The 15,375-nt window shown below is 31.2% G+C and overlaps 1 protein-coding gene across 1 annotated transcript in view; it reads left to right on the top strand.

Moving 5' to 3' along the window:
- The first annotated feature begins 349 nt into the window (after positions 1-349).
- Positions 350-15,375, top strand: part of LOC129218703 (uncharacterized) — a 43,340-nt gene continuing 28,314 nt past the window's right edge. Inside the window, exons 1-4 of the mRNA XM_054853024.1 lie at positions 350-474; positions 5,130-5,215; positions 7,510-7,671; positions 12,812-12,972. Coding sequence (XP_054708999.1) covers positions 392-474; positions 5,130-5,215; positions 7,510-7,671; positions 12,812-12,972 — 492 coding nt within the window. The 5' untranslated portion in view covers positions 350-391. The remainder of the gene's footprint in view (positions 475-5,129; positions 5,216-7,509; positions 7,672-12,811; positions 12,973-15,375) is intronic.

The raw sequence follows: 15,375 nt of genomic DNA, 5'->3' as shown, positions 1-15,375 counted from the left end.
TGGAAAATAACGACATCCTGTATTTATTATCGCTATATGTATGAAAATACTATTTTTTCTTATGCATATATAGCGTGCTCTCACTGTTCGCATTCATGCGTGAGATTAAAGAACTCCGACTTAAATGGAATCGACATCAAGAACAGCAAGAAGTCATTAAGTAACTCGTATAGTGTATGACAGCATTGTGCGACGCCACTGCATGGGAGATGTGTGGATTCAAAGCTAGCTTAATTAACATGTTGCAACACACGCTACCGTCACACAGACACCGGGATTTCCATGAAAGCAGGAAACTGCGGTTATCGGTAGAAAGCTCAAAATGAGTCCCAGGACAATGTTGCGCTGAGTTTACTGTCCACTTTGATCTATTTTTTTAGCTTCAGTTAAGATGAAAAGAGCTCCTTTCATAGTGTTTCTGCATGTTTGGTATGTCATTGCTGAATTGGTAACCGGCGACGTATTATATGAAGAGTAAGTGAGAAATTTAACTTGTGTTTTATGAATGCGGTATTTACATAAAATATTTTGTATTTATTTATGTAAAATTAACAGTAAATCTAAACGGTTTACTCAATTTCCTCGCAAAATTTCAAATTGTATTTTTTTATGTTTTCCTAGATTAGTCTCACAAGTTTTAAAAACCATGCGTTTGTACTTTTTATGCATTTATCGTAAACTATGCAATATCTTATCTTTCTTCTAATTTTCACTCTGATAAATATATTCAATAATATTTATAACGTTTTATAAATTTTGCCTATAAGCACTAATAATTTAAAGAGTTTACATAATAAACTAATCATTCAAAAATAACACGGAAACTAGTTTTATTCTACATTATTAAAATCATTTTTAGTTTTTACTTCCAGTCATTGATTACGAATATTGATCTGTTAAAGTAAAAATTAAAATCATAAAACAATTTAAGCTAGTATGTATCATTTAACATTTTACAAGATTCAATTTATATCATTGATTATTTGTAAGATGAAGTTCTTATTCAATTTCTTTTCAAAGCGACACTTTAACTCATGTATAATTCATATTAGTCGTGTATAACGACGATATAATACGGGTGTGGTTATCAAGTATTGAAAAAGCGTTGAAAGTGTTAATTACTTGCGCAAACCTGTCATCTCATATGCAAGATCATCGAAACTAGTACTAATAACTATTAAACACGTTGTCATAATGCGTGACAGCATTCTCCATCGTGGCTAATTTTAAGTAGATTTTTAGCTTTTAAAAGCTGCAAATCACTGGTTTAGACTACAAATTCCTGGTTTGAATTGCAAGTAAGCCAAATCCACACGTTGTCAAAAATATTTTTTACAAGTTTCATCAGGGAAAATAAACAAGCAACTCCAGATCCTACAAATGCTGCAATGTGATATATATATATATATATATATATATATATATATATATATATATATATATATATATATATATATATATATATATATATATATATATATATATATATATAAGTTATACACTCGTTTACAAATTATGGTAATACAAACTAAAAATTGTTTTGTAAAATAATCAATAGCAAAAAATACATAAATTATTTAAAAGAAATGATGCAGAGATTTAAAAAATAAGTAACATGAGAGTAACATCCTAGCCATTCAAACAGTTCATACTTAATACACTTGACAAAAAGTAAAATTGAAACACTTTTCAAGTAGTCTCAAAAACTTATTTCTTCTTTTTAAGGCCTCCACAACCATTAAATTATTTAAAGCATAGCCCTTTCCAGTCAGTAACATTTTATTTCTTGATTGTATAGTTTTACCGAATTGTTCTTTGTAAGAAACTCTGGGTTTAAATTTAAAACATAAATATATAGATACAGTTGGCTCTCTGTTTAACGACTTTCAAGGGAGCACAAAAAATCGTCCTTAAGTAGAAATCGTCCTTAAATAGAATGCTTTTAAAGTTAAAACGGACCATCTGCGACCGTGAAAAGCCGTCGTTAAATAGAGCGTCGTTAAACAGAGAGCCAACTGTATCTCATAAAATATTTTTTCCCATAGTAGTGGAGAAAGAAGAATGCGGGTAATGTACTATTTTTATGGATATGCATAGTGGAATGTTCATGCCATTTTTCTTAACAGTACTTAAGCCACCCACAAAAATCTACCACTCCAGGAGGCAGTCTAGCTTTGTTGATTGGTAGAAACAGCCCTGATCAATCGGAAACCAAATGTAACTTGGAAAAACACCGTCACGAATATTTTATTCATTGTGCGCATTAGAGGAAAAATATCCCTTTCAGAGAAAAATGGAGTTGTACGATTAAAATTTCAGCAAGTTCTGGATCTTTGAAGATATTTATAATGTGCCATTAAAAAATACGAAATTTGTAAGAGAAATTTTCAAATTATGCCTTCTTATATCCAGAATATAGAATAAAGGTTGTGTTTAATAATATCCTTTGATTTTCATTATAAGTTACGACAGTAAAATGTAATGTCAAAATAACCATTTGCATACCTATGATACGTACCACTCTATTCTTCAAACGACAAAACTTTACATGAGACGAGACAGCCGCGTCAAAATTATTTTCTATTATAACATTCTATTATATCTAGACAATTAGACAAATCTCACCACTTTTTCGAGATTTTTATTGCTTCTATTTTATTTAAATAGTTTCATTTCTTTTCTACTTAAATACGCATTTCTTACCAAATAAATGATGTTGTAAATATTTGTATATTGCTACTCGAAGCCGTTTATTAAACATTCACACGATTTCCAAGTTCTTTTAACTATGCATCTCTCAAAGTCATTAAAAAATATAATCTAACACATTCACACCATAGTCATAAATACATATGACCAACGCTATGCCGCAGGCAATAAACAGCGACACGTATAATTGCAAATAGATACCGAAAGTTATAATCAAAATACAAAATACCACTAGATTTATGAACTTAGAATGCATATTACACAATTAAAAAGACATTGTTCATATATAAACTCTTTGTTTGTTTTCAATAATAAGAAAGACATTTATTCTACTCACGTATGCAGAGGAGTAAAAGTAAATATTGCTTTAGTGTAAAATTCGAATGATTTCATATTGAAGCAATATTGACGTTTAAAACAATCTTCAATTATTCTGAGAAGTTTTTTTTTTCTGCACTATGTAAAAGAGTAATCTTCATATTCGACTCCAAAATAGCGACTTTTCCCTCATAGGTTTTCATGTTGAAAAAGAATGAGATTGTTTATGAAAATACTTCTTTTTTTATATAGCAATTGTTTCTAGGAGGTTTCATTTATCAAAAACAATCAAGATAAATAAGACAAAGGTGGGCATAGTTAAGCTTTTATTATTTTATGGTTAGGTGTTTTTGAATGAATATTCATGTGATGAATTTTTCACTGTTAAACACATCAAATGCTCTTTTTTTTAAGATAAAATTAACTATTTTCATAATACAATTTCAAAATTCCAGCTTGTGGCCCAGCTTTGGAGCATAGTGTTTCAAAGTTGGCAAGTATTTTGAAGACACTTTTTAAATGTGAAAGAAATTATCAACAAAATATTTTTACATTTTCGAAGAATAATACAATATTCAAATAAGAGGGAAAAAATAATTTAAAAGAAACTACAAGACAACACATTACAATAAAACTTTTCTCGACCCTGCGCTGACATGGTCTCACTTATTCTGGGTTGTTTTAGGAAAAATGATAGCAGAACAATATCAAATGTTGAAAAACAAAAATAATACAGTGGAGCACCGAAAATTACCTTACTACATTAGATTATACATTTTTTTTCTTAAAGTCACCTTAGAAATATGCATGTAGTTACCATTTTCAGGAGATAAAATCATTAATCCGTTAAACTTACTAGAAGAGTTAAGGAAATTAAAAATAAAGAAATAAGTTTTCAGAAAACGTATCTTGACTCAAAGTTCTGAGAATTTAAACACATGTGAATGAAATTATATACTTACCCGGTAATTAAAAGTACTCTTCTGCTCAAAACTGAAATCGCTGCAAACAATGGCGACCTATCGAGATAATCTCTTCTAACTCGGTCGTTTGCATTGCAGGTATATGTTTTGTAATACAGTGCCGTCAGTTTGTGATAGAAAATAAAATTTATTCGACTGTTTAGGGGACTAGGTTATTTATATATATTTTTGTGTCACTATTTTTTGCTATCAGATTATGATATTAAGCAAAATTTTATTAAATACAGGCATAAACATACCAATAGCATGTCACTGAAGGAGGTTAAAGTACGTAATCAAAGTTAGAAATGTCTTAGAATATCGTGATATTTTTTTCAGAAGCCAAAAATGAGATCAGCAGTTTATTTTTATTTATTTATTTTTTTTTTTTTTCGTTTTCTAACTAAGTGTGAAACAATACTTTATTAACAGTTACTTTGAGCATTCTAAATAGATTATAAGTTTTTAAACGTGAAAAAATATCTCAATCGTACTTAAAATGTCCTATGGCATTGAAAATGTTCAAATGAAGAAACATTTTTAAAGGTTATTATGACAAAAGCTGCGTCATACGTCATTGCACATCTATTTAAAGTATGAAACCAATTATTATGATACCACTTTCTGCATTTGACTAATTAACAATTGAGGCAGTGAGAAAAAAAGGAATGTAAGTGGAAAAAATAAAAATTTAGAGATAACACATGGTAGGTGAACCTCTCCTCTGACTTGGAGCAAGAGATGGTTCTAGCAGCTCAGGTAGTTGCTGCTATAGAGTATGATTTAGAAAAAAAATTCAATGAAAGCCTGTCTACCTAGGATGTTATCTTTAAACGCGTTTTGCTCAAAACTTCAAAATGTCCACTTACATCCCTTTGCTTCTTTCTGCCTCAATTGATATTAATAACATTTTGTTGCCCACTAAATGCATTTCTACGTTAGACAATCAAAATAAAAATTCAGTATAAATTAAGCATTTTATAATTGTTGTTTCAGTTGCAGTGTTAATAAACAAATTCATGCAAACCTCGTGAGCACACAAACTTAGTTTTTGAAATAAAATAAGTCTTACATTTGAAGGTATGATATTTTTGAATTTTTGAAAATGTGATAAATTTAATAATTTAATTTATGATGCAGAGTTCTGTCTCCGAGTTTGCATCCAAGAACCTTTTATCTTTCGCCGGGACAAGAATATCAAATGATTAGTCAAATTTTGTGCGAAGGTAAATAAATAATTTTTATATCCTTTCACTTTGTCACTATATTTTAATTATTCAAAACTTAAATGTAATGATGCAAGATAAACTGTTCCTTATTACGTTTTTGTAGCCATTTTATGATATGAGGCAGTGAGAAGCAAAGGGATGTAAGTGGACATTTTTAATTTTTGAGCAAAACGCGTTTAAAGATAACATCCCATAGGTAGGCTTTCATTGAAATTTTTTCTAAATTATGCTGTATAGCAGCAACTACCAGGGTTACTAGTACCAACTCTTGCCTCAAGACAGAGGAGAGGTTCACCTACCATGTGTACTGGTTATCTCCAAATTTTTAATTTTGCCACTTACATCTCTTTGCTTCTCACTGCCTCATATGTGAAATATGTGTTGCTTTTCTATTCAATGCTTTGTAAATAAATATACCATATATTATTGGATAATTCAAGGGCAATTTGTTTTCTATATCCGAACGGTCAAAAAATAAAAACTACCGTGAAAATTCGATGGTGCTGCACGTCAGCTTGCAGTTTCCAATACTGAAAGCGCAGTGAGCACATAAACATACCTCGAACTTTAGAGACTCCCGCAAAGTGTAAATTTCATGCTGCATACAGTCATTCAATTTCTGCATACTGAGGATTTCAGTACGGCAGAAATTATTAATAATAGGAATGGGAAAATTTTCGAGAACAGCAGCAGCGTGTTGAAAGTTTGCCAAAGATGGTAGAAATGTTCATGATGCAGTCCGACCTTCTTAGCCCAGTCTTGGCTAATTCCGATTTCCATCTTTTTGATCTCATGAAAATCTGACTTGGAGTACAAAGTTTTGGTTCAGACCACCTCAGAGAATCAGTTGCGAGAATAGGCGGCTGCTTTCTATGGTGATGTTTGGGAAAATCGGTGCCACTCTACGACAAATATCTCAATTAGAATGGTGACTATGCAGATAAGTATTTGGATAGCGTATATAAATACTCCAAATTAAAAAGTTTTCATTTTCAGTGATTTTCCTTTCGTGACCGATCGAACCGTGGAAAAAAAACAGCACTCGCATAAACAGCCGGGCGCAGATAATATTCGTTAGAATTTTAATAGAATTTGAACCACTATTTTCTATCAATTATTGCTTATTATTTTTTTTTTCTACTGAGGAAGAGCCAGGATAATAGAAACGAAGTAGATTAATGAGACATTTATCAAATAACTATTTTATCTCATCGTTACTAAAAGTAATCTGTGACATTGGAATCAAAATTTCAGGCCTTTGTGACCCGTGTGCTTTACCGTTATGCAGTGAACCGGAAATAAATAGCAGTAATGCTTTTTATTAAGGCTAGCTTAGTTATTTTTATCGATCATAACTTTTTTTTTAATTTATAGGTGCCTGATTGTGTGGGGAAATTTTGATAACGTAAACTTATCAGATTTGCTAAAATATAAACAAAAAGAAAGAAAAAATGTTAACTACTTCTGGAATTAACAAACTTATGAAAAGTTCGTAATAAAAATATGATATGAAACATCTGCTATATGTTCTATAATACACTACAATGTTATTTTTTCTCTTCAAACTAGATAATACATTTTCATGCTTATTTGATGAAAACATTTCATATACTCTGAAGCATTTAATCCTTAAGAATGCTTCAAATAGCTTAAGTTGATATAAGTTAAGAAACTATTAAGATGTTCATATGTTAAGTTTGAATTCTGCTAGAAATGTTTTTTAAATAAGAAATTTAAAAAATATTTAGAAATATGGAACTGAATTTTTTGATTAATAATAAAATGAAAAGTTTTAAGTTTCGCTTAATATGTTTAAAAAAGGGGGGGAGGGTAATACTTTACTCAAATATGTTGATAATTTCCATTCTTACAGCTTTTATTATACAGAATCATGAGAAAAGTATGCACACCTTACTAAACTCTGACTTAAAGTAAACCTCCAATTCAAAATAATTATTTTTAATAAACAAAATAGTGGTTCATCTGCTGTCACTAAAATTCCGACTGTTTCTTAGACTTCGTCCGGAACATATGCAAACAAAGGTAATAAAAACGGAAGCCCTTTTTGAAACACTTCTATTGTTTATAACACCTAGTAGTGTCACACGACACATTTTCTAAAGATAATCAAAACTTTTTAACATCCATAGCTTATCGATTATTTAAAAAATGTCGTAGATGACAAGTTGAATAAACTAAATAATTTATATTTTTCTGCTGTTTTTATACATATTTTTGTACTATAATTAAGTTAATTTAGTTTTTTTATTATTCTGAACATTTATGTACAGGTAGTCCATGTCCTGAATTTTCTGTAATTCAAGATTATGCATATTTCATCCAAAGACGATCCTATAGAGAAGCAAAATTTTTACGACTTACAACATCTAGGACGTGCGATTTTAAATTAATCATGGATGACGGGTTGAACAGGCTTCATAACTTTATACAAGGTAAGCTAAAATATTCCTCTCAATTTCAATATTTTTTCCTACGAAAAGAAAATGCTGCGTACATTCTAGAGGCATATAAAATTTATGAATGAATTTATTTGATTTTTGTTTAAGTACAGTTTTTAAGGTTACTTTGAACCATAGCATTGGGTTACCTTTTCACTACTTTATATTTTAAGAAAATTGAATTTTAAGAGACTGTGGAAAGCTCAGTTCTGTGACCTGATGGCAAGGGTATAATATGAGTTTTCTGCTTTTTATTTTAGTAAAATAGGTAGGAAACGCTACACAAGTTTCGGCTGAAAGAAATTACAATTTGCAAATACCTGAGCGACAATTTTAAAAAAGGTGACTTTTTTCATCGAGTTTGAGTACAGAAAATTTTGGTCTAATGAAACGAAATAATTCTTGGGATACGTCGAATCACAAGATTTCTATCATTTATAATGCTGCAAAAAATATTACATTGTAGGAAGACCACTTTCAACAACTTGAAAAATAGCTTCCAAACTGTAACTCCAGAATTACTGAATGACGCAATAAACTATGGGAAATAGAGCCAATTTTTTTATTTTTCTTTTTAATAAAGAATGGAAGATTTATTGCATTTCCTTGTGAACTGAGTTCAGCACTGTACCTTTTAGTTTTTATTTTTTCTAACTAAAAAAAAAGATACAAAATTTGCAGGAATAGCTCAAAGTTACCCTGAACGTTTGTATACGTTTCGGTAACGCTTTGATTTAGAGACGTCAAAGTTTCAAGAAAGCTTCGTTTCGAAGTTTTATTAATCAAATAAGTATTTCATTGTAAAAAAGCAGTCGAAAACTTTACTATGGAATGAGTAAAACGACAACAACGTGTATAAAGTACAAATAAAGTATTAAAATACAGTTAAAAACTCAGCAAACGGCTGTTTCGGGGCTGTCAAATGCAAGCCCCTTCATTAGTGCATAAAAGAAGAACGAAAAGCCCACACAATGTGGACCGAACGACAAATGAACGAAAAATGGAAGGAAGCAAAGTAAATAAACATGAAAACTGGAAACACTGCGTCACAAAACAGCAACGACACCTATAGTGCGGAAAAACGTCACAAACAGAAAAAAGATTTTAAAGATAAGATTTCCAAACACCAGGGAAAGGGGGAGTACTCCACAAATCATTAACTACAGAAGCAGAATTTTTCCAAATGTAATAGGATTCCCAAAAATCTAAATCATAAATCGAAGAACACGCATGAATAACCTTGGCAGAAGAAAAATCGAAACTATGATTGAAAGACCAACAGTGTTGTGCAATCGGGGAACGTTTTAAATCTTGTTTTTTTAAGAAAAAGATATCTTGTGGCATAGAGCTTTGTATTCTTCTAGAAAACACAGATCAATCTTCAATAAAAAGTTGATAACTCTTTGTAATGTTACTTCGGAGTCAAAGGTGTTTGATTTGCCAAAGGTTAACGTAAAATCTGCTCTTAACCTCTCAGATTTTCCCCTAAATTCTGCACAAATCAATTCTTTAAAATTTAATAGTAATTTTGCAGTTCCATCCAAACCGTCATTTCCTCGTTTAATTGCTCCAGTTGAAAAGGCCATGAAATTCAGTGCTTTAACTTCCATACAGAAAGATTCCATTCGACATCTCATTTCTAACAATATCAAATTTAATTTGCAGTTTCACAATAATAAGTTACTCAATGTTAAACATAATGTCAATGAGTTATGTTCAAATCCTGATTTGATTATTACTAATGCGGATAAGGGGGGCTAAATTGTTGTTTTGACCAAAATAGATAATGTAATAAACGTTTTTATTATAAAATTTAATAAAAGAGGGCCCATATGAACAAATTAAGAAAACCCCAAGTGCAAAGGTATTGAAATACATTGGTAACGCTATCAAGTCTTCCCCGTTAATTTCTGATACCTATAAGAAACGTTTGACTCCTTCTGTCGCACGATGTGCTAGATTTTATGCTTTACCAAAAGTACATAAACCATTTATTCCTCTCCATCCCATTGTTTCTAATATTGGTACTGCTTCCTACAAACTGGCAAAATTTTTGGTTTCTGTTTTTTCACCTCTTCTACCCAGCAATTCTTTCACTGTTCGGAATTCTTTGAATTTTGTTAACAAACTTCGTAATTTTCAATTAAAAAATCATGTCATCGCCCCTTTCGAAGTTAAATTTCTTTTCGCTAACGTGCCGGTTGAAGGGGCGTTAGATTGTTTTAAAATGAATTTGGTTGAACATAATTTTTCTTGTTTTGAGATCGATGAATTGTGTAAGCTAACTAGGTCTTGCTTAAAACAAAATACTTTTATTTTCGACAACAATTTTTTCCGAATGACCGAGGGTCTCGCGATGAGTAACCTGTTGAGTCCAATCTTAAGCGACTTTTATATGCACTATTTTGAGTTTAAATTATTTAAAATTTTACAGTTTCAATTTTATGTCAGGTACGTTGATGATATTTTTGTTCTTTTGAACTCGTCTTTCCGTTACCTTGATAGTCCTTTGTCGTTTATAAACTGTATTAATCCATATATTCAATTCACCGTTGAAATGGAATCTAACAATCATCTCTCTTTCTTGGATGTTTCCATCACTCGTTCAGACAATAATTTTATCACTACTGTTTTCCGTAAACCCTTTGCTGTCTTTCTTCCCCCACATAAGTTATCTGTTCTTCCCCCTCAACAAAAATTAGCGGCATTCAGAACCTTTGTTTTCCGGGCTTTAAAGATTTGTTCTAATTCCAATTTACTTGCAGCAGAATTGAATTATTTAAAAAGTGTTGCATTGGATCGGGGGTTTACAATTGACATCACTGACATTACACAGGAAACTTACCAATACAACTAATAAAAATCAAGCAATGGCTAAGATGAATTATTCTAATTTGGTTCTGTGTTATACCCTTTTTTCCAAGAATCAGTCTTCAAATCGCAAAAATTTTTAAAAAGTTTAATTTTTCGGTTGCATTTTCCCCTATCAACAAACTTAAATTTTCGCAACTAAAACACCCGTTTCAGGAACTTGACAGATGGGGCATTAATAGTATTTCTTGTCAGTGTCAAATGACATACATAGGACAGAGCCGACGTTCTCTTAAATTTCGTATTAAGGAACATGAAAATTATGTCAAGAAACAAGATTTAAGAGCCATTATTTTGAAGTTCAGACAAGGTGTGGCAGTGACCATTTTTGATTTTTATAATTTTTTTATATGTCAAAGTAGGTCATGAGAAGTGAACATTCTGAAATTTTTAGCCTTCCAAAAATTTTTTTTCGCTCGTTAAAAATTCCCAAAGTTTGACGTTTTGCAGCGCTTTTTAGAAAAATTCTAAATGTCGCGTTTCAGTGCGCTTTAGCTCTTTACAGAAACACCACCCCACGGTTATGTTTATATTTATTGGTTGTACTGTATCTAGTTATAATGATTTCATAGTTATTTTGGTTGGGGGTTGTTGCTTTCTTCAGATAAGGGGTCGCAAAATATGGATTTTATCCGTTTTCGCAAAAGTTGAACCTGCGTTATTTCCCCCAAAAAGCCACGACCCGAAAAAAATGTAACATATACTGAAAGTTTATACTATGAAGAGAGTAAATGACACAAAATTTGCATGAGGTTTAATTTTTTTTAGGAGAAAAATGCCCTGATATTTTTCAAATTATCAAAAATTGTGCATTTTTGATCGCAATTAACTCAAAACAGCATCACTAGGAAAAAAAACCTTTTATATATTATGGTACCTGGCTATGTGTAAAACATCATGAAAAAGAAAGCAGCATGGGATCTCTTCTTGTTTTCCAGAAAATAATTTTTTTTGTAGCTCATTTTATGCGTTTTCTCGTACGTAAAACATGTGTCCAGTATGCAGATTAGATCTTCTAAAACTTTAAGGATGTAGTAAGAATGTATATATGTGTGTAAAGAGAAAGAAAAAGACTAGTAATACTTTATTTTTCTGATTTTTACAAATTGATGGTATTTTAATTGCAGGTAATTCAGAAAACGATAAATCCATATCATTATATATATATATATATATATATATATATATATATATATATATATATATATATATATATATATATATATATATATATATATATATATATATATATATTTATTTATATATAAATATATAAATATCATGAACAATATCTGCTTCACTTTCCTCTAAATGTCTATTTTCTATGTCATCTTCAAATACCTCTAAAAGGCTGTCAGTTCTTGATAAATCAGTATTATTCGCTTTTTCTTGCTTGGAATATCAGCTAAAAACAGTTTGAATTTGACTTTTTGTCAGATATTCTTTCGGTTGGGATATTTTTATGTCTTCAATCATCTCTGTTCAATCATCTCTCTCGCTGAAATGCGACTTTTAGAATTTTTCTAAAAAGCGCTGCAAAACGTCAAACTCTGGGAATTTTTAACGAGCGAAAAAAAATTTTTGGAAAGCTAAAAATTTCAGAATGTTTACTTCTTATGGCCTACTTTGAGATATAAAAAAATTAGGAAAATCAAAAATGGTCACTGCCAAAATTTCCGTTTTTTGTCTGAATTTCAAAATAATGGCTCTTAAAACGTTCCTCGATTGCACAACACTGTTGGTCTTTTAATCATATTTTCGGTTTTTCTCCTGCCAAGGTTACTCATGGGTGTTCTTCGATTTCTGATTTAGATTTTCGGGAATCCTATTACATTTGGAAAAATTCTGCTTCTGTAGTAAATGATTTGTCAAGTACTCCCCCTTTCCCTGGTGTTTGGAAATCTTATCTTTAAAATCTTTTTTCTGTTTGTGACGTTTTTCCGCACAATAGGCTTCGTTGCTGTTTTGTGACGCAGTGTTTCTGGTTTTCATGTCTATTTACTTTGCTTCCTTCCATTTTTTGTTCATTTGTCGTTCGGTTCACATTGTGTGGGCTTTTCGTTCTTCTTTTAAGCACTGATGAAGAGGCTTGCATTTGACAGCCCCGAAACAGTTGTTATTTGCTGAGTTTTTAACTCTATTTTAATACTTTATTTGTACTTTATACACGTTGTTGTCGTTTTACTCAAGTATTTCATTTTAAGCTAAAGTGTTCTCTACATTATGTAGTTTAATAAATTATCTTTTCTGTACTTTCAAAAAGGTGCTAACAACAGGCAGCAAAACTACACTATTACATTACCCCTGTTAATTGAAGTAGATCAGCATTTAAGTTCAAAATCTAAAAACCCGTGGTGTTTGATGAGCTACAGGATCAACTTCTTCATTCCACATTATTGGGGATCAATGGCCACTCCAACAGAGGTAAGTTTTTGCTTCTATAACTACTTGCATGTTCAAACATAAAACAAAATGCAATAATATGTATTTTTTTATTCTTGTAGTATGTGACATACTATTTTACCTCTTAGAATTTTTTTTATTCTTGTAGTATGTGACACACTATGTTACCTTTTATAAATATAATTTAATAATAAAAATATATACTACAAATGCAATACCATAAGCAACCTGTGGTGCAAGAACATACTTCATTACCTTCTTAGAAACTGCTTTTAATATTATTATTATCAAAGCAGTTCTGAAAAAATTAATGCTAGAGATTTAAAATGTAGATATAAGATGAATTTCTCTATACAAAAATTTAACTACCCTCTATTCATGGCATACATAGACCGAAAGTAAACAAAAAAGTTTATAGAAGTTTTACCGCTCTGACACTTTCGGGGATTTTTTCTTGAATAAAAAAAAAGTTACCGTAAACGCGGGCTATTTTGGCCCTAAGGTCCTTCTTTGGCCCAAATGGAGAAAAAAATATAACGTCCTCTTTCAACCTTCAGGGAGAAATTTTTTTAAACATATTTTGACAGATTCCGCTGGAGAGCCTCCACAAGCACTTATGTATACCGGGCAGTTCTAAATCTCTGCTTTAGAATCAACACTAGTGATTCTGTGTTTCTTGCGCTATGTGTTTTCATAATTTCTTAAACATCTCCATGCAGAAGCAGTTCTGCATTAGCTAAGAGTTTTTTAAGTACCTATTTATGAGCACTATTTAATACTCTATGCTGTAGTATAGTTGTACTTCTTATTTCTGTTTAAGTTTTTGTTTTTTTTAATTGGCAATGACAACATATCTCTTAACCTAAAAATTACGACCTACTTTGGCACAGTATAAAAACTTGAAAAAAATCTGCCAGAGAGATTTGGAAAAGTAAAGAATAGCTAAAACTAATACTCTAAACAGGAAAAACAAGAAAGAAAAGATGTTGTCCTCCATGGAATAACACGTAGCGATAGTATTGGACACATATCACATTCGAGAATTAGTCTACAGGAGAATACTGAAATGAGCCGCCAGTAGTACGTCACGTTAGATTCTTCAAGCTTTCATTAATTTACTTTCAAGCCGCAGATTATCCTGAACTTATTGATCAGTTCAAGTATAAGTTGATACCACTACCACTGTTGTCAAATATGGCGAAAGAAGACTTAGAACTTCATTAAAAGTCAAAGCCCTGCCATAACTTGAATATTTGATATTGAACATTTGATGTTGGTTAATTGGGTAGGTTGGACTCGCCTTGCTGCCACTGCCACCTGATTAGCTCGTCATTTAGTGGGTCAGGGTGGGGGGGGGGGGGGGCGTGGGGAGGTCCATTGCTCTCCACCACGGCTTTGAGAAATAAATGTACTTACATTTGAATAGGCGAGATTTTTGCTGTTTTCCGTTGAAACTTCATTGAATTTGCACCCATGACCCCCTCCCTCCCCGGAAAAATTTGAAGTGACGGTTCTAGACGTAGGTGAGTCCTGAGTCACTTCAGCATAAGAGAAATGTTCGTAAAACAATAAAATGGATGTTTAATAGTATATTTTAAAAGCTTTATGTCAGCTAAATAAGTTTTGAAATAATATAAATTTTACTTAAAAATGGTATTTCAAAGCTTTTTGCGCGAATTCAATTGATCGACAAGGTGCTCCCAAGTTTTTTCTATACATTTCGGTAACTACAAAGTGGATTTTTTATACTATTAGAAATGAAGTAAATTATATTCTGAAAAAAATATACGTTTTTAAAAATTGCCGATTTTTTGTATTTTTTCTCAACTTGAGGGCTCTTGCGCAATTTCAAAAATAATTTATAATTTTTTAAATTATTTTTCCCGTTATTAGGATGCCAATGTGCAAATTTTCCGCGCTATTAGTAATTGATTACATAAAAAAGGGTTTTTCGCACCACCGTAATGTACACTACAGGTGTGTCGTTCATGAACAAACGAGTCAAAAAGAACGAATCGTTAAAATAAACGGATCCGTTCGTTCACTTAAAAAATGAACGACCGTTCTTTTGAACGGTGAGCAGTTTGGAACATTGTATTGATGCACTTTTGATAAAATCGTATTAAAAAAAACACATTAACTTTCAATTTTTTAACTTTCTTTAAATCACCAAATTATCTTTTTCTCAGTGCAGTACAATCTATTCTTTTCGAACCTTTTTACTTTCTGCTTTTTATTGATCATTTTTCTTTAACCGTTGCAGTTCATTTGTAATTTTCCAATGTATCCATTAGTAAAGTTTAGTGTAACTTGTTTGGGTTACTAGCAAAATGCAGACTTCCTGTCCCACGAAATTGCTAATATCCTTCTAAAAATACCCTTTATCACTTTTCTGGCCATTCTTTTGTTTTCTATAGCATTCCT

Source organism: Uloborus diversus, chromosome 3, assembly GCF_026930045.1.
Source record: "Uloborus diversus isolate 005 chromosome 3, Udiv.v.3.1, whole genome shotgun sequence".
Classification (NCBI taxonomy): Eukaryota; Metazoa; Arthropoda; class Arachnida; order Araneae; family Uloboridae; genus Uloborus; species Uloborus diversus.
This window is presented reverse-complemented; position numbering and strand designations above follow the sequence as displayed.